We start from the raw sequence: 21055 nt of genomic DNA on the forward strand, positions 1-21055 counted from the left end.
ATTGATTTGAAATGCCAACAAAAATAATGGTGCTAAATTTGAGTTTTTATTTTTACTGGTTCCAGAAAAACAGAATGATAGACCTACATATAGACAAACGGTAAACCAAGCATTTCTGACCCATGTTTATATTACATTTTATGTTTGTCTTGACGCAAAGAACAAATCCCCAATGTTTCTACGACCTCAAAATGATTGCAACTGTCTACGACACCTCAGAAAGGGTAAGAGAATAAATGCATTCCACGCATTATGCGGTAGTGGTTAGTTAAATGTGAGAATACTTCTTTGCTCGCGCTCGCTCAGTTTACCTGGCAGCCGGGTAAACTGAGCAAGGACTTTAACTAATTTATTAATTGGCTGAGCATTAGTGAGGCTTATCACTCTATGTGGTACAAATTTCATGTCTGTCTATCATGTCTCGAAAAAGAACTGACATACAGACTTCAAATTGAGCATGAAGCTTCATTTTTATATAAGGAACACTGAGTTCAGTGATGGTGCATGTCACTCCATGAGTTTTGGCTAAGCCTCCGCGAATAGTTTTACATTGGTCTTTTTGGTAACCACGATGGCCGCCAGAAAATAGGTGAATATATTAATAACTCAGCAACTAAAAGAATTGACTAAGTTGCCTTGGAATTTGTGAAAAATTATGATTATAGTTCATAATCATCATACAATGTGTGCTATTATTGTGGGTAATGGTCTTCAGTAAACTATGTTTAGTCAGAAAATTGTGCGGTGTGTTTAATGTAATTACATTAAATTTATAAATCTTATTCGCCCACTTCTAATAAAAAAAGTACAGTCCTATTTTCCACTGCTAATGACGATTTTAAAGCGGATTTACCAGTTATAAATACGTATTAAACACAAGGTTGCATTGTTAGGTTTGCAATATAAAAGTTTTCGATAACAGGCCGATTTCGATAACCCAACCACCAGCTGGCATTAAATTTACGCCTAATACCCAATATAAAAATTGAGCAAGTATATATATATATATATATATATATATATATATATATATATATATATATATAACTGGGAAAATTGTATTCTACGAATAAATGTAATGCTTTACACAAATGGCTCATAAGTTCTTACCAAGGCATATTTATTTTTTAAATGGTTGAGATTCAAGGTACAAGCTCCTCGTCATTTAACCTTCAACAGAGATTCTATTTGGAGTCGAGATTCCAAGACTGTTAGCAAATCTTTGCCCAATGAAGGGAACAAAGCCGGGTCTGTAACACACTCCAGTGAATGTACACTCGGGCCCGGTCACAATAGACCTCACAACTACACTCTAACGCTTGTTTACTCTACCTATTGTCGCCCTGGTACTCAAATAACCCTACACATTGCCGGGTCACGCTCTCTGGGGGCTAGTTTGGCTTCACAAACGCTTTCTAACTACCTTACCAATTAGACAGAGACCCTGCCCCAGCCCCGCCGCGCCGCTCCGTATGCACATGCATTACTAATAGCTTGTAGGAATATTTATATAAATATTTAGACACGCTGGTGTTTCCTATTTAGTTGTGCCCAAATACTCTATATTGCACACACCAAATATCGTGATTCTGTGATTGGTCAAAGCTGCAAGATTCTGTGATTTGTTATCCGGACTAGTAAGTCACTGACGTTGATGTGGTGTTGGGTTCCTGTGTTGAATAGTTAGCATTGGCAGAATATAGCTAACCAATCAACGAATCTGGTTCCATCAACATTGTCATCTCGTCGTGAACTGTCATAATCGCAGGACTTGGAAATCTATCGTGATGCTCCAAAACAAATTCCTAATTCTGTTTAGTGGAATCTCCAAAACAGTACTACAAGCCAGCCAGCTAAATAAGCCAGAAGTTATAACAGAAGTTCGGACATTTGCCATTGATTCAAAAGCTATAATACTACGTTTGGAGAATTGAAATCATATCACCTTCGCTGGTGCATGTGTAACGTATTATTTGTGCTCTTGGCTTCTATGCAGTGACGTCGTTTGGGTTCATTCTCTCCAGTGTGACCATGTTGTTGATGTACCATTCACGTGTTGCGTAAACTCTTTTTGAGGGAAGACCACTGCATTGTTTTAGTTTTTTGTGCATGTTTGTGTAATAACACCCAGTTTTGATACCCGAAAAGACGGTAAATTTCAATCCTCAAAACCCAGTGCTATAACTTTTGTAACATATACCTAATGGCAAACATGTGAAATCTTAATATTCTTACAAGTTATCCGTCGCCAATAACTTTAAATAAATGAGCCTATCCCACAAGTGAAAGTCTAACTAAAAGCGGCCACTGTCGTAGATTCTAGCGCTCCTCACCCCAATCCTTCCTTGCCTAGCATCAACAATTTTATTGACCAATTCTACTTATGCAACAGGAAATTTAAAAAGATATTCTTGAATGAATTTTGCAATACATTAATTAGAAAAGGTACATTGTGATAATTGTGTTGAAAATTGGTTCCTGATTAAGAATGTTTCTCTTTCTACACATTGACTGTAATCCTGACGGTTTATTGTGATAAACATTAATTTTTTACACTTAAAAAGAAGAGGCCAATCTCCTTTAAACTTTATTCAGATCCAAAGTCCAATGTCTTAGACCACTCTGCCACCGACAAAAATTATATTAATTCATCGTATCAAGTCTGATTCAATCTAAAATTCAGCTTTTAATTGGGGTTTTTCAGTGGATATTAGAACAATCGCGTGACCAGTTTAATTAGAGATGTGACAAAATATGTGTATAGGTCTGTGCTATTTATATGTTTTAAATTTTAGTATTGGTAAAACAGGACTGATAAAAGTATACTCATATAGATCTTGATATTAATACACCAACCAATGCTGGTTCTCAGTCAGACCTATATTCTGAATAATACAAGTCTTAATGGTTGTTTAGGAGTCGGTTAAACAGCAACCAAGGTCAGCCTCATGTAAATATCGATTTTATTTATGCCTAAGCTTTGGACTCATCTGCAGGTGAACCGTTGCTGAAGATTAAGAAATATCTACAAAAGTGTTGGTTATATTTAAAACATGTATTGTTGAGAGAGTAGTATAAATATAATTTCCACCGAGAGGTAAATCTTATAACTTCAAAGAAAAAACGGATTAAGACAACGCAGCTTTATGTATTCGAAGAGCAGCAGAGGACTGCAAAGGTCGGTTGAAAGCAAGTGTTTGTGGCGCGAAAGGAAAAGCCAAGGCAGTATCGACAAGCCGTCCGTTACAATTAAGGAGAGAGATTTCCCGCCTTCACCTAGTAATTGAGTTCTCTCGGAGAAAGAAATACCGCAACAGAATGAACCTGCGGACTAAAGACTCTTTCACAGCAGAGTTTAAAAGTGAGATTAACAAATTATAATGAATTATACTATGATAGGTATGAATTAATATCAGAAAATCGCCTGGTTTATAACTAGATACTTTTATACTCGTGTGTTGAAAGTAATGAAGAAAAACATGCCTCAGGGGATATGTAGTGGAAGATCTATACGATGATATGCTAGATGAAAAACAGTGTGTATATTTTCGTATGCATCTAAAATAAAATTTTAATTCGACACAATGACGCAATGTTAATTCGAAGGAGATTTTCTAAATATTAGGAGAGAGATGAATAATAACGCCAAATACTTGAATATTTATTTTGTATCAGGTGCTTATCAAAACTCATACAAAAAGTGTTAAGTGTTCTATGTTATCCGACAGATGAATCTAAAAGAGAACTTTGATATGCTAAATGTTTTTGCTCTTTGAAAGCAAAGAACAAAAATAAAATTATATACCGGATGGGCAAATATTACTTTTCACTCAGTTGTATCAGTATGTAAAAGGAAACGATTCGATATTTCATAGACAACGAATGATGAAATACACTTACTCACTGACGAGCCGGTCTTGGAGATGTGAGAGTGACACCTGTAGAGAAGGTTGTAACATTACCGGCCAACGTGAGCATTTGAGTCGGAGAGATCCTTACCAGCTACTAAACTATCATTTGGATGCAAATTACACAAATCTCCACCTCGTAAGTAGATATTACAACACGGCGAGTCATACTTATACTTGTGACTCCGCTTTCTACTTACGTCATTGGACGGACATTGTGATATTGATGGCTCGCTCATAGTAACCCTGTGGTGGTTTAATAGAATTTTAAAATTACTGACCATTTGAGTGTTATTTCAAAAGCCAACTCTGATATGTTGTTAATTTTATAATGGACTTATCTTTTTGGAACCAACTTATCTTTTTGGTTTTTAGTGTCTTTTGTAAAAGATTCCTGTAATTACAAATCTTTGTATGTATCTTGTATCTTTGTGTCTTGTATACAGTATGTCTGTACAATCTAGATTGTGAGGTTTAACAAGCAAAGTGATGGACTTTGTTTTACTGATTTCGTGTACACAGAGAGATGATAAAAACAACCACGTTTATGTTGCGGCTCATAACAAATATACTGGACCTATTGCATCAATTCACTACCACAGCATTCACATTACTGCTTGTTCTTTCAAAAAGAAAATTCAGCCTCTAGAACTTTACTTATAGTTATTATCTCGAGGGTTTCATTCGTTCTTACCGCCACGAGGCAGTACTGAAAATGTCAGCGCCTTCAATTACTAGAACCCCTATTCAATATTTGCATTTCTTCCCGCATTACATTCCTAACTACTTTACATTTACTACATACGATATAAAATTTAAAAAGAATACGCTCTCCTCTTTTCTATCCATGTATATATCTGTAAAGTAAGTTCACGTTGACAATTCTTCACACCCATCACTTCTGTCCGTTAAAGGTGTTAATTAATGTCATTTCATGATGATTTTCACAGTTTCTAAGCTGATGCAACAAACCTTTTCATGTAAAAAATGTTACTGGTTTTTTGTCAACATTTTAAACAGCGACATAATGTCGAATGCAAACAGATTTCTCAGAATGAATCAAATCCAACAATCAACGACGGCAACTGGAAATAGACAGCGCTCGGCGATAAAGATTGAGATAAAACTATTCCATCTTATTTTAGTCCAGACCTTTATACTTCAGACCGCTACCCATCTTCCAAGCTTATAAATGGGCCATGGACAACAAATTTAGATGAATCATAAGAATGTAGTAAGGTGTTTATTTTAAGAACAAAATAGCTAGGAAAATGCGTGGATATAGTACAAAAGACCCAGTTTTTATGAACATGATGTGCATGTAACGAGCATGGTACAATACGACAACAAATTAATTAACAGTAGTTAATACTTTATGATATTTCCAGTATCCAGTATTTTGGAAAATGGAGAAATTTTTCTTCGTCTGTCTTGTATTGTTACTGTTGGCATGATCTGTGGAAAAACATTATTAAAAACCTTACAACAGGATAGCAATATATTGACTTCACCATTGAACACTGTTGCGTGGTAAGAGAATGAGTATAGATTGTTGTCTGGTCTATGCGCACTGCATATCTCCTTAACCCCCTGCAGACTGTGGCGGAGATTTTAAAGGAGAATGGTTTGACAGTATCATGATGTCCGCATCAATAATCTGCCGAGTGATGTTGACCTGCGACTGATCAGTCTTAGAAGACCTGTCGATGGTGTCACTCTGCGTAAAGTTATCAATGGCCATCTCTCGTGCTCCGAGTATAAGATTGGCTTCAGGACTCCTGCAGGAGTAAGATTGAATATCTCTTCATCTATCATTTCAGAAATACTTTTTATGATACTGATAAGTTGAATATTCCACTTGCATAATGTTATTTATTAAGAAGGAAATCAGTGCTTCCTTCATTCAGGGATGTTTCATACAGTGTCACTTGATTTAGAAGCCGATACCTGTAAAATTGCCTTTAAAAAAAGTCACGTTTGTTTTTAGTTTGTATTGGCACGACTTTTGGTGAACCAGTTGAGCGTAAAGACAAACTATAACTATACTGTGGGTAAGTTTTGAATCGAGCTCACACACCAAGGCCTTACGAGAAAATAAATAGAAGAAGAGAAATGAAAATAGAAATGGTTGACCTATATATCTTTGACTAATAAACATTGTCGCCAACAAATATTTTATAATATATGCGGATATCTGTGTTCCTCCCTTGAAATGATCGAACTATTTGGGAATTACTCAATATTACTTTGTTGCGTTTTTGAGGAAGAATGGGCTGACCTTTATCAGTAAGTGGTCCTAAGTGGATTAATCTGTTGCAGGAGCCAATTTTACATAAAAACTATCTAGTAGCCTACTTGTGATAAAAACTATGAATATTAGGTTCTTTTTCTTGTTAGCCAGAAGGAAGGATATTTGTTGGTGGTGCCATTGCTTTTCAGAGTAATTACACCAAAATACTCTTTGGTGAAGAATTTATTTCATACTGAGGGAAATGCAGGATCAACAAACCATCTAATACACCCAACATGTGTTATCCATAGTATGCGTAGGCTTAATTAAAGACTTTTCTTCGTGACAAGCGCACATAGTTGGTTCATTTTATTTTAAATTAAGAAAAACAGGAAGTTTCTATACACGTAGTATGGTGGGTTTTATGTCAATGTTTAAAAATGCAAGAACTCCACTAAAGTTAGTTCGTTACATAATCCTTATCCTATTTATAGGAAGGTTTTAAATAATCTTAGCAGTTATGATGGACGTTAGTGGCAAGTATTTCAAGTCTCCCTCCGGCCACGAGACTGCGGCAGCGCAAGTAGCCGAGTTCAGCGGCTTACAGTAGTCAACAAATCACGGTCTGTGACGGTAGTTGTCGCTGTCTAGAGCTCAGTCACGCTCCGCGGCCTAACAAGCCGCTCACACCTGGACCTGCCTTTCACCGACAGCGACAGGCGACATTCTGCACAGAGACATTCACCTTGTCTCCCTGTTAAAAGCGAGCAAGAGAAGTAGTTCCGGCCTTGACCTGTACGATAGCATTCCGAGAGAACACGGGTTCAGAGGGATAAATGGAACACGAAATTTTCAAACATTATGCAAAGGTCAGGGGCATAACCTTATTTTATTATGTATCTTGTATCTGTTTATGTATTTCAATTCGTAAACAAAGAGCAGGTTATTTTGTATTGTTTTACTAATTATTAATATTATCAGGATAAGAATAATCAGTTGCTCTTATAAAATGCAAATTTATAATGCTCAGTAGGGTTTCATGCAAATGCATGACAAGTAATAAATAAATTAACTGCGACAATTCCAAAATCAAATAAGATTTTTATAAAAGTGATGATTATCCGTGATGACGATCTCAGTATTTTTCCCACAGAAATCGCAGCTGAGAAAATTTGTTGGTGCTTAACAAATGTTTTATTACAAAGCATGGCAATAATAGTAGACTGAGAGTAAGACAAAGCTAAGAGCAAGCAAGAGCTGTTGTCACAGGAACTCATTGTGTTACGGGCCGAAACCAATGTGACAGGCCAAGCTCTTGGACCGTGAAGTGTGTTGTGTCAGTATTCACTCCTCAGGCTTCCCCGGCAGGCTTTATCAAGCCGGTCGAGGCCGTCCGTCGCAACCTGAGATCGGGAAAAATAAACTTATTACTTCACCTTAAGTGAGTCATCAAAAACATGCAGATACTTAGTTAAAGATGACAAGAAAGAGCCATAATTTTATGCAGGTTCCAGTTTTTACCTCATTCACAAGACGGCCTAAAATGCTCTGATATCTGTCATTGGTAATAAACCTACAGAAGTAACCAAAATAGTGCGTGGAGAATAAGAACGATTCTCGTAATCAGCCAAATAACGAAGGTAATGAACGAGGTTTTGACATGATAAAGAAAGTTACGATTCATTGCTATAACCAGTCTTAACAATGGGACAGGATTGCATTAAAATATATTTTCATCATTAAAATAAGGATTCAATCGTTCATAGTTTCAGTATAATTGCAAATTTTGTAAAAGCATAATAAAGTGTTAGTTTACAGCGCATAAATATGTTTATTGTTGGTTTAATTGTAAACCCTTTAAAAATAAAATATGCTTTCACTAAATTAAGTTTTATTGACTAAGCGTTAACGAAGCCTATCTATCGAGGACATTAACTTGAAAATTTACACGAAGCTTCATTTTTACATAAAAAATCGAGTTTAAAGGTGGTGCATGTCACTCCATGGAATTTGGACGAGTTTCAGTAAACAATTTTACATTAGTATGTAATGTATGTATGCATTTTATGTAATAATTGATAATGGAAAAATATAACTTTAAAATTTCTGATTAGCAGTATACGTGGTTGGGTATGATAAAATAATTACAATTAACCCTTTTATGTTTCTTATATTGATGTAAATAATTTCTATAAGGAATATGAATTTGCTAAATAAATTACAAAACAACAATTTTAAAATATTTCTATTCAACTATTCTATATTCAAGGTTTGCAAATCAAGACAAAAAGAGAAACGAGATGCAAAAAAATAGTGCACTCTTTAAAACAAAATGTAATCATCAAATTGTCTAGAATTGTGGCAACTATCCTAGATTATACATTTCAAATGGGTTATGTTGTTTGAATATTAGATTGAATTTTGTTCTGACACGCTTGCTGTGTGGGTTTAACGAAACTACCACTGCAAGTAAGAAATCTCCTGTTTGTTATTGTTCACACGATCGTGTTTGTGTTATCAACGGCGGAATAAAGTGTGTTGTAGAGTGCGAGATGCCGTACAAGTGTTGCTATCAAGTGAACCGTATGTTTCAGTAGAGCTTCTCTCCAATTTTGTTTCTTGTCACTTTCTCCTCTCGTGTCGGAGTCACATCGGCCAATCGCTATCAGACTCGGGGTTCAGATTACATAGCCTTTTATTGTCACTATTTAGTTCTGAACCAATCGCAATACACAAATTTAAGTATTAGATTAGAGATATAGAGTTATAAAATATTAAGAAATCCACTTCTGAATGAACACTAAGAGAGAGAGAGAGAGAGAGAGAGAGAGAAAATATCGATATTGACTCTTTGGAACAAATCAGAATACTACTTGCCTTTGCGGATATTACTTATTATAACTTCTACCTTGCTTGGTAAAATATCTCCTAATTTCCGGAGTCAATATTACTCAGAGCGTCAATTTTACTTTCCATGTGATGGAACACATTTTAATCAGTGTACGATTATTGATTTCTCTACTGCTGAAAGTAAATTAATTTCTTTTAAACAAATGAAACACTCAAATAAAAAAAATGTTGCAAAGTTTTGGTGGTGCAATATTAATGTGTGGCAACAACTTTTATAGCCAATGTATTGCGTGTATGTATGAATGGAAACAGCCTTATACCTGAGCGTACGGCGATTAGCGCAGGTAATGTATTACCTGTGTTCACGTGACCAATTTTATAGTTCGGTTAGATGTGTAAAAATAAGAAAAATGGATTTATATATACACTACTGATGAGCACAAAGCTATAAATTCATCCTGTTCTCTCTCTCTTTTGACTTATGGCCAAGCATCTCTTCAGTTCTAGAGTAAACTTGTACATTTGCAGAGTCGCCCATCTATGAATCGATAATCTTTATATGGTTTTTAGAGAACTCTTTAATATCTGAGGTGTAAGGTTCTACAATGCCTTGCTCTCTCCAGTGATTTGACTTGCGGTCATGCATCTCCTGCTGTTCTGGTATCATCTAGTTTATTTACAAAGCCGCCCATCTATGACTCGATAATCTTCTTTACATGATTTCCTTAAAGAACTCTCCAACAGTCGAGGTGCAAGGTCCAGCCCTAATCTTATACTACACAAGATGATGAAATGATGATGTTACCAGATGTTAATTAGAAAATCCGTTTAGTTCTACTCACTTTAAATTGTATATGTGATACTAGTAATGAGGTAGAATAGCAATGATTAATGATAGGTATAGATAATTGGTGGTCGAAATAGACATAACAGAAAGACTAGGATTGTCTGAGTATAACACAGGCAAATTGAGGTTTACGTTCAGCAAATACTTGTTAAGTTTCTACATTTTACTTTAAAAGTAACATTTAAGTGATCTTGCATTTTCTCCTTGGCAAAAACCACCCAGTTATTGATAATAGTATGATGTGAACTATTCTAATACAGTACTATTTAATATCACATATGAATGAGTTTATAAAATGTACCTTTCTGCTTTATAAACATACGCAAATGATATAGGTTCCTCAACCTACAGTATTACTAGTGAGTTCAGTGGCGAAATAAACACAGTGCCAACATGTGATAATCTATTACAACGGTTCTAGGGTTTTCTTTAGAGAGACAGAAGGAGTGGCTTGGAATACGGCTGGTATTAATTACGGTGATAAATGGGTGAGGTTTTAGTGCTGAGAGAAGCACACGATTATTTTCAATGAAAGTGAGCCAAAAATAGAGCGGTATAAGTGATAGTACTCACAGGTGTCGAGAGAGAGCGTGGGTTTGAGCAGAGCCAGGAGAAGTAGAGTTGGCCACATCTTGCATCGTCTGGCTCACGGCATGCTCCTGCAACATCACAGGGTGAATACATTAACTGCGGAACACTGGATATCATTGTGTAATTAATGTTCTTGTAATTTGTAAGTGTAATGATCAACATATAACATAATTTGGCCCATGCGAGGATTTTACAACATTAGAAGAACGATATATAAACAAGTGTAAGACCGATAAATTCCTAATTCTCTTAAAAACGTCTAATTAATATTTAAAACTCATAGTTTTAACACTAAGTGCAGCTCCTGATAAACTGATAAAGCTAGTATTACAAATAAAGTATAAATTATAATCTATGGAAAATGGACTTTAAAGTATTTTATATACTACTTTACAGTATTATTCTTAAAGTAGTTTATTGCAAAGGGAACTTGACGTACAAAGATAAGAAAGGATAAAAGCTAGTTCGAAAAGAACCAAAGAGTTACTCAATCCGTTTAAGTTACGGAAGTGGTAGATCTTCAGATGTTATGAGATCAATCGATTCTTGGAGATATAAAAAGTTGTCGCAACTTAAAAAGACGAGAAAGCTCGTTTTATACTTTTAGTGTTCAATTTCAAGTTACACCAAAAGTAAAAGGACTTCATAAAATTTATTACTCGATAACAAGATTCGATAACATTTTTTACTATACCACATACTTCTTTGCTTTAAACTTAGTTCGAGCTATAGTAAAATGAATTAATATTTTCCATATTAAGAACTGTAAAGCTGTAACTGTGGACTCATAAAAGGTCTCAATAGGTTTATTCGATTAGAAAGTTTAATACCGCTGTAAAACATTGGCGTAAACCATTAAGACGAACAAGTGGACTATAACTGGCATAACGGTCAAACAAGCTAAAGCATGTAGTCCCATTTAAAGGAAACATTAGCACCTACATCACGTCACACCTTTCTATGAAACAACGTTACAATTGTCCGCTCGTAATCCTTTTCACACCTCTCGCAATAAATTGTGGAGGCCGGTTCACAGCGATGCGTCTCTAATGGAGCGGCCCGCGGCGCCGCGCCGCCCAGTTCACAGGCGGTTCTATAATCACCTGTTGTTTCGTCTGACATGTTTCTTTTCGGAAGAATCGTGTTGAGCAACACTTGACCAGTGTTAGAGGCTGCGCCGACCTGTCGTCATGCCGCAGGGTGTATGGCTGGCGCCACCACTATTCCTCATCTTAATTCTCTGCATTTGGCAGGTGGTTGAATACATTAACGGCAAAACTTCTTTATACCACTAATACACAACCGGACACAACCGGAAAATCCCTGGGAGGCTCTCAGGAAAAGTGTACTGGTCCACAAATGTACTCTACATAATCTTAACGTCCACATCCACGACCACGTTTCTTCCCGACTCAAAATTATCATTATTATTCTGATTAGAGTCATACGATACAGTCTGATCATTAAGTGTCTAGGCTTATTAAGTGTTATAGAGCCACATCAGTTGCATGCTAACACGAATTTGATCACTGTGGCATTTACAAAATTTCTTGTGGAGATAGGCCAAACCTAGATTTGAAAAACCGTTTTTTCAATACCCGTTTAAAAGAGCACTTAACACAAAACTCAACTCTGAAAAAATCTTACTATGACCAAAATGATATCCAATGCAGACACAATTATACTAAAATTGAAGGAAATTTATATACATTTCGTAAATAAAATACTGGTATTAAAAAGGTCTGTACTTAAGAATTATGAAATTTATAAGGTAGAAAAACTGAACCCAACTTGGAATGATAATATAAAAAGCCAGATTCACTCCCCGATGGAAACAATTATGACAGTATATACGCCAGAAACTCGCCTGATCCAGGACCGAGTCACAGATAATGTGAGGGTGACTCATGAGTTGTAACTAGCCGAACATCACGCGCTTCTCGACCGATATTAACCGGTGCTGACTAAGAGTGAACGTGTTTAAACTGAACAAATGATATGTTTAATGCTACTTCATTTGTTGGTTCGTTAGTATTGTGAGTTTCGTTCGTGTTATGTGTTTGCAATTTTAAACTTATGACGAATCGTTGAGATGGTGGGAGACCTGGAGACTCTGCTGTACCGGCCAAACATGTCGTAATTGTATACGAGAATTTGGTTTGCCAGAAGGTAAAAAACTTAAATATTACCGTGACATGCTGAATAGACAAAATGGAAACTTATCCAAGGAAGCCCTGCGATATTTCGTGAAGTTTCACCACATTATGTTAGGGACTTCCACAGTTAAATTATTTTTACTGCCTCTTGGATTATTTTAAAGAATCCAGGCGGTATATTAGAGTAACGAGCTGTGCTAAGCTAGCCCATTACCGATTCTCTATTGTCTCCTCCACAATAGACTCGTGTCCAGGCTCCGTGGTGCACCGCCACCACCGCTTGCATTATAATCACTACAGCCCAGTCCACACCACACGCTTCTTGTTTTCTGCCCATTGTTGTGTCGCCTCACTTGCTAATTCCAGCCGGTCGTGACACCATTGTTTATGTTATGTATATGCGGCGCGATGTGCCACCGCACAATGTACTTGTCGCTGACCGCAGCCTCCAGTCTGCAGCTTCTTCTTTCTTCTGCGGTTGCGCTGGAACTCGTGACGATTGGCCCAGTAGCTATAACTCTGGGCCTCCCTTCCTTTATTGAGTTAAAGAGGCAATTATTTCTTTCTTCCCAGACAATCTTCTGCCTCCATCCAATTTCTATGCTTTGTAAATCAATCATGCTCTTAATTAATCAGACAAAATTAATACAAATAGAGTATTTTTAACTGAAATAGCCTTGTATGAAACGACAATTTTGGAATGTGACGACTGAATTAAGTCTGCATCAATATGTGTGGGTATTGTCAGCAGTTCAACGTTGGACAGTCAGGATGAGGATGAGGGCTTCTCCTAATGAGTTTGAAAATGCAACTTCTAAGAATAGTGCTTTGGTGCATTTATGATCTGAAATTTGTTTTTAATACTTCGTCATAACGCAAATAAACTAAAGGTGTATTTTAGTGACAGTTTGTTAAAAATTATAAACATAAGCACCTTTTAAAATGAAATTTGACATAAATGTAAATACTTAAGTGAAAATGATGAGTGTCGAAAAGTGTGGAATATAGATATGTAGAATATACAAATGTGAAACTGAAAATTATTCTATCTGTGGCACAGCTTCACTCCGAGGCACTTGCGGCTTGGAAACCAGATTTGTTTATCGGTGGATTTCTTTTCTTTCAGCTTTACGAGCTATCAAGTGTGCTGCTGCAGAACCCTGTAATGATAACTGAATTAACGCATGCCTCAACGTTTCACTTTCTATAGTTTTATTATTTATTAGTGTTGTTCTATAATTGTTAGTTCATATGGTTATTATATTTTGTTGTTGCTCTTTTTCTTTAGTTTTATTATTTATTGTTAATGTTAATTTATACATTTTTACTATTTTTGTTAACTAGATTATTCTAATTTCTTAATGTTTATTTTCTAGTTATCATCGTAGGCTATTCTATCCTGCTTTTTTAGATGTTCATCATGCATTTTTTGTTTTGTTATGCTGCTTTGGCCCTTAGTCTCTACTTCTTCTTTAGCCATATTGCCTTTGCATTCTAGCCTTATTCTTATTCTTTGCAAGCTTATTCTTGCATGTACATCGGTGTTATACCGTCGGAAATTAAATAAATAATTTTATTAAATATCGTTCAATTAACAAGTGAAAACCACACAGTATCAAATTTATTTTCTTTGAGTCACTATTGCTTATAAATGATAAATATAAATTGTCTTTATATTTAAATTTACTGAAGTAAAAACATACGAAATGTAAAAATGTATTAATTGTTTTTTTTTAACTTTTTTGAAATCTTTCCATTTTGTTCCCCCAACAAAAATAGTGAAAGTTGCGATTTATTTTTAACAGAAATTCCTCCATCTTGTTGAAAGATAATACTGTTTTCTTGAACCTTGTGAACTTTATATAACTGTGTGGTTATAAGCTTTCTCTGATTCCAGGGTTCGCTCATCACCACTACGTGATTTCAGCAGTTCTATTCGATTGCCTTCACATTTATAGTGTCCTTTGATAACCAAACACAAATTTAAGATGTTGATAGTTATCATAAGAAGAACTGAATAGGGAATGCCGATGCCTGAGTGGTCTAAGACATCAGACTTTGGATCTGAGTTAGAGATAGCACAGGTACAAATCCTGTCTGTGCCCGTAGCACTTTTTGTCAGTATTGTCGACCTTGTACTGCACAGACTCTCCCCTTTATCCTGTTTGATACGTAAGATCCTAGCACTGACCAGTGGCCTCCAATGACGGGCAGAAAAAGGCCGCCTCACACCAAACGTCCATCCATCCAATGGATGGATTTTTTCCTTGGACATCCACGGGGTACTACCTCATATTGCAAACATCCATCCAGCAGGTGGACGGACGAATTTGTTTACGTCTTGTCTTTCAGTTGAGTGGTGACCTCCGTCAGGGAAACACCAAAATAGTAGCATTTAGTATACCTGTGATTTTGTAAGAAATGTACCATGGATTGCTGCCACAGTTTCAGCAGTGATGATGAAAATAGAGTCCTACTGTATTCAGTTAGTAAACAAAACATTGGGAGCATCCCATTAATAAAAAAAGGAAAGAGTTTGGTGAGTTCCACAATTTGTTAGCTGATTTAAAGGGGAACGAAGAAAGGTTCAGACGGTATTTTAGATTAAGTAAAGAACAATTCGAAGAGGTTTTGACATGTATAGACAATGATATAAAGAGGGAAGACGCGATTTACAGGAAATCGATCAAAGCAGAGTATGTTTGTGGTAGACTTTTCAAACTATTAAGAACCAGCAAAATTCCAAAGCAATTTTTTAGTTAATATCCGCAAAAACATAATTATCTATACATTCATAAAAATCACACACCAAAACAAGATATCTATTATTATATATTTTTTGTGTTTAATTTTTTATATCTTTTCACCTTGCCTAGTACATTGCAATTTAACACTGAACATATTTTTAAAAACGTTTCAAAACATTGTTACCAATAACAAAAAGGCTCCAAGCAAAAAGTCAACAATCCGACAGGAAGCTTTAAAATAAGGAACAACAAAAACTGATTTTTGAGATTCAAATAAAACGGATAACAAGGTACAGCGACCAATAAAGATACTCCACGGCGAGGAACTAGCGGGGTAGTATCTGTTGAAATGATGCCGTGCGCATACGAAGCTGAAAACGTGCACGCGGATGTTTGTAAAAAACGCTCAACGGAGCGATTCTAAGACATCCATCATCCACTGGACATTCTTGGTCCAGGAGTTGGACGGACGGCGGTGTGCGGCGTCCCATTTAATAAGAATGCGAGCGATTTTTACCGAACATCCAACCCATCCGTCCAGTGCAAGGGTGGACGTGCGGTGTGAGGAGGCCTTAAGGCTTGAAAGGGGATCGGTCTCTCCATAAAATATCCTTAGTACTTGCTGGACTTATACATGAAATCGATTACTGCATTCTCTGTCAGAATTTCCGAGGCTTAGTATTATTATTTTTTTGGTAAGAGTGATTGATGTACTTTATATTATTATGTTGAGGGCCAAGTAAACCAACTCTTGTATTCAACTTGGTTAGTCTTTAGTCAGCTACTGAATCCTAGGTCTACATCTGAATGTAGGGGGCCAATGAACTTAAATCAAAATAATGTACATCATAACAACAATTCTTTTACTTCGATAATAGTATGTTGCAAGTATAGTTCTAATATAATATTGACCATTCTAACAATACTGAAAATATATACTAATTTATTTTTTAAACATTTAGTAACTTAACATTAAGGCGTTTTTATCACTTCAATCCCATTTCCTCGAAAATGAGCTTTAATAATTTGATGCTTAGTTATCTCAAAAAATTATGCATAACCGAACATATGTTTAAAAGCGATTTACTAATTCACAGGGAAATATTAACATTCATTTTGGTTTTAAATGTAATGGGCATGAACCAAAGAATCCGGTCAAGTTTTGATCCTTAAACTGTCACAGTACTATGTTGCTGTGAAAAATGTTCAACGATTCTTATTACATTCCTGCTGCAACTATTATTAAAGTATGTTATACCTGACAGGTAATAACGTAATATTAACAATGTTGTGTTAAGCCAAAATAAACGAAACGATTTGTAAATTGCTAGAATAATGACCAAGTTACATTTTTACCACGAAACAATTGTAGTCAGCAAGCCAAGTTAATTAATCCAAGAAGTCATTATTTATGATCAGTTATGACATTACAAAACCATTATTAACGGTGAAAGGAACAAGGTCCACGGCCCTGCCCACTACACCGCTCGCCACACTGAGAGCAGACAACAGTGAGTGCGGTACAGGCAAGCTGTAGGCCATCAACAACAGAGAAATACGGGCAGGCAGCTCTTTACTGTCGTGCCAGTCACTTATATCTCATTATCATGTCCGCATCAATTGTATGTCTATACTAACTTTTAACATCAGTTCTTTATGTGGTCAATGAGAATTACATGTGAATTTATGAGTAATCTGATATTTTAAAATACAAAATCGTAAACGCTGACTAAACTGTTTAGTAAACGGTAAACTCGTCAGTTGGGTTGTTCACAGTTTGTTTCAACGATTCCAACATTTCTTTCTTCTTTATGGGATCTGTCAAACTATATCAGTATTCGTGTATTTTTCACGCGTTTATGAAATTTCGCCGAGTAAACAAAACTGTTCTATTTCAGATTTTTGAAATATTTAGACTGTAAAAATAAAACAAAATAATCATTTAATAGTGTGTTTCATAAATACTAGTATTGGAAAAAACTGTAAACAAAGCATATGCTATGTGAAATTAATTGTACAATAGTATGTACAGTAAACAATAGTATAAACAGTATGAATTTATGGATAGCTGCCTTTGTCCCCCATACGATATATATATATATATATATATATATATATATATATATATATATATATATATATAAACACAGTAAACTGGAAACAGTTGAATCATATTGTTGTAAGGCATTGTAGAAGATGCACAGGAATATTTCCCTCTGTTTTTGTTAGGAACACACAAGTGTATGGTTAGTGTTATCAGCAAGACTTGTTTGTACCTTAATCTAATCTTGCAATAACTTGTTTTGATCAGCACTGTTTTCCTCTCTCGTGCTGCTCGCATGAAGAAGTGTTTACATCCACGCCTCGTCACCAGATTACCGCACGACAACTTACAGGTGTTATGATTCAATCTTCTTTGTTTACAAGGTGGATTAGCTCTTCCCTTTCCCAGCTCAGGTCGTAAGTCTCCATTACCGGCTTACGCGTAATCCTGCGGAGATAGGGGTGGTTGCCAGGAGCAGAGAACAAGGGTGTTTTTATTCTTCCACAAAGATGATGATCACTTTTTGCATCGCTATCTCCTCCTATCTTAATGCCGAAAGCCTGTTGCTGCCGGTCGCCGGCATAACGGACGCTATTTATAAGAGAACCGCGCCCGCTGTTCCCGTGACGTCAGATCCTGTCGGCAACATCAATATGTGCGTGTGCGTGTGCGCGTTTCGGCGTATTCCAGCCCCGTCCACACGCGGACGCGACCACACACACGCACAGTGCCTCTTCATTAAACATGTCGTCAGTGATGTTTTAATCAATAAAACACCCGTGAACGCCTCCGTTCTTGGAATCCACTGCGCGCCTCGGTATTCTCTGTTAATTATAGTCAAGATATAACAGAACAGATATTATTATTTATTTGTTCAATATGCTGTTGGCTACAAACTATTACAGCTCACGACTAATATTTAGCTATTTCCGAGTTGGTGTGTACAGTAAACAAACTATTATTATAATTGGGCTTGTTGTAAAAATAAATAAAAAATATCTCAACCACTACTCTAAACAACGTACCATTACTCTACACAACTCTTGGCTATTTTAAATGAATTTATAATCATAGTTATGGCCTTTCACGTATAATGTTAAGAAACGGTAGTACTTGAAATTTTACCCTTTTAGTACTATGGGATCAAACTCCAAAATTAATTTAATATTACATCTTTGTTACATGAATAGTTCATGTACATGCTCGAGGTACCCTAATCCTTGCTCTAGTACCTCAACGCCTTTAATCCGAAAGAGAAACGGTTAATACACATATAATTTTATTTTCCCTTACATTTCTCCAATATTCAAAGTACTTTAAATAGCCTAGGTGTTTTGATTGAGATGACTACATTTTTGTTTCTCTGTACCCAGCCACATTCGGTGTTGAAAACTTGTACAGCTGAACTTTGTATTTGATTGGATGATAAATTTCCAAATATTAATTAAGGTAGTGACAGTATAGTTTAGTTAATATTGTACTAGTAACACCTATAATTTATGGTTGCTGGTAATCCTACTCGTCTACAAAGTAATAATTAACAACTTTTACGTTTTAGAGTATTACCGTATCATTTAAACACACTATTTAACGTTAATGGAATTATATTATGAATGAGACTTGATATCAAATATTTAAAACGCTGGTTACTGTTGGTAAATGAAGACAAATAAAAAAAATAATGGAAATAGAACATTGAATGAAAAGAAAATAACAATTCAGATTGAGTTTCAAAGAAGATATACAATACAACAATGAACTTGACCCCTTACCAACAAATTTGTACTACGAAGAGCTACAATCTAGAACCTTGTACATCTCAATTATTCTTTAATTGTTGTCTGTCAACCATATATAAATAAAACCGCCTTGTTTGCCTAAAAGCTTTACGATATTAGAAAGTTATATAAATTAGGAACGTTTAAAATAAGGAAACGTTAACACAAGGCAGGTGTAAATGAAGAAATATCTCATTAATACGGACCCTTAAAAATCTCACAGTATTAAAAAATACCATATCGCATTTAAACTTCACAAAGACATCAAATCAATCTCGTTCTTATCGAAATGACGCGAACTTCAAGATGGTGAACTTTTATCAGACAGCAGATTTCAATTATCTTGGTTACCTCAAACGGAAAGAGCTCAAGGCGCTGCTAGGACGTGAAGTTATAACAAGCCTTCCCATTGGTTAAGGAAACAAGATCGCTCTGTGCCAACCAATCAGAGCACGCCGTTATAATCAACCACTTTAACGGATGACCTGTTTCATACGAACAATGAAAGGCAGGTGATACAAATTTGTCTGTACTCTTACCAACGTTTTATACCGTACTTGTAGGTGTGGGACATACATGAAAACTATCATTGTTTGAAACTTTAATTCATGACTAGCCGTAAAACATCTACAGTGTGGACGTGGAAATAACATAACTACGTATTTTAAGATGAATACAAATGGTAGTATAATATGGAGGAAATAAGTATAACCTTCTATCTAACTGAGTTCGAAAGTTTCTTCTGAATATAAGTAACCATTAGCTAGGGAACTATAACTCTTGGAAAGAGAAGCAAGGCAACTGTGATTTTAAATGGTATAACGATAATACAATTCCAGGACCAAATATCACAACTCTCTCTACACAAATATGTTCCGCATTGGGGGGAAGAGGGGGCAGAGACAGCAAGCACGAAATACTTCCTGCGTATAGTTTCCCTTTGGTATACAGGTAGATCCTGTAAAATGGTTGTAAGTATGCAGCATTGAAATTGTAAAATAACGGTATGGAGATGGCACAGAGTGAGGGATCACTGGTAGGCCCAGTAGCGGCGGATTTACATAACGTAACAATGGGGAACGCGGATCCGGCTGCGGCAGAGACAGCATAGCACGAGAGATACCTTAACCTGCGTATAATTCCCCGTGGTATACAGGTAGATCCTGTAAAATGGTTGTAAGTTATGCAGCATTGAAATTGTTAAAATAACGGTATGGAGATGGCACAGAGTGAGGGATCACGAAGTAGGCCAGTAGCGGCGGAATTTACATACGTTACAATCAATGTGGGAACGCGGATCCGGCTGCGGCGAGTAGACAGCAAGCGAGAGGTACTTAACCTGCGTATAGTTCCCCGTGGTATACAGGTAGATCCTGTAAAAATGGTTGTAAGTATGCAGCATCTGAAATTGTAAAATAACGGTATGGAGATGGCACAGAGTGAGGGATTCACGGTAGGCCCAGAAGCGGCGGATTTACATTACGTAACAATGGGGAACGCGGATCCGGCTGCGGCAGAGACAGCAAGCACGAGATACTTAAACCTGCGTATAGTTCCCGTGGTATACAGGTAGGATCCTGTATAAAATTGGTTGTAAGTATGCAGCATTGAAATTGTAAAATAACGGTATGGAGATGGCACAGAGTGAGGGATCACCGGTAGGCCTAAGTAGCGGCGGATTTACATAAGTAACAATGGGGGAACGCGGATCCGGCTGCGGGCAGAGGGACAGCAAGCACGAGATACTTAACCTGCGTATAGTTAGTTCCCGTGGTATATACAGGTAGATCCTGTAAAAATGGTTGTAAGTATGCAGCATTGAAATTGTTAAAATAACGATAATGGAGATGGCACAGAGTGAGGGGATCACCGGTAGGCCCAGTAGCGGCGGATTTACATACGTA

At 36.4% G+C, this 21055-nt stretch overlaps 1 protein-coding gene across 5 annotated transcripts in view; it reads right to left on the reverse strand.

The window, feature by feature from the left end:
* The window catches only part of LOC124366197 (discoidin domain-containing receptor 2-like), a 351261-nt gene that overhangs the window by 25680 nt on the left and 304526 nt on the right, over positions 1–21055 (reverse strand). For all 5 annotated transcript variants that reach the window (XM_046822580.1, XM_046822571.1, XM_046822564.1 and 2 more), the window contains one exon: positions 10409–10494. In XM_046822580.1, coding sequence (XP_046678536.1) covers positions 10409–10466 — 58 coding nt within the window. In that variant the 5' untranslated portion in view covers positions 10467–10494. The remainder of the gene's footprint in view (positions 1–10408; positions 10495–21055) is intronic.

Source organism: Homalodisca vitripennis, chromosome 1, assembly GCF_021130785.1.
Source record: "Homalodisca vitripennis isolate AUS2020 chromosome 1, UT_GWSS_2.1, whole genome shotgun sequence".
NCBI lineage: Eukaryota > Metazoa > Arthropoda > Insecta > Hemiptera > Cicadellidae > Homalodisca > Homalodisca vitripennis.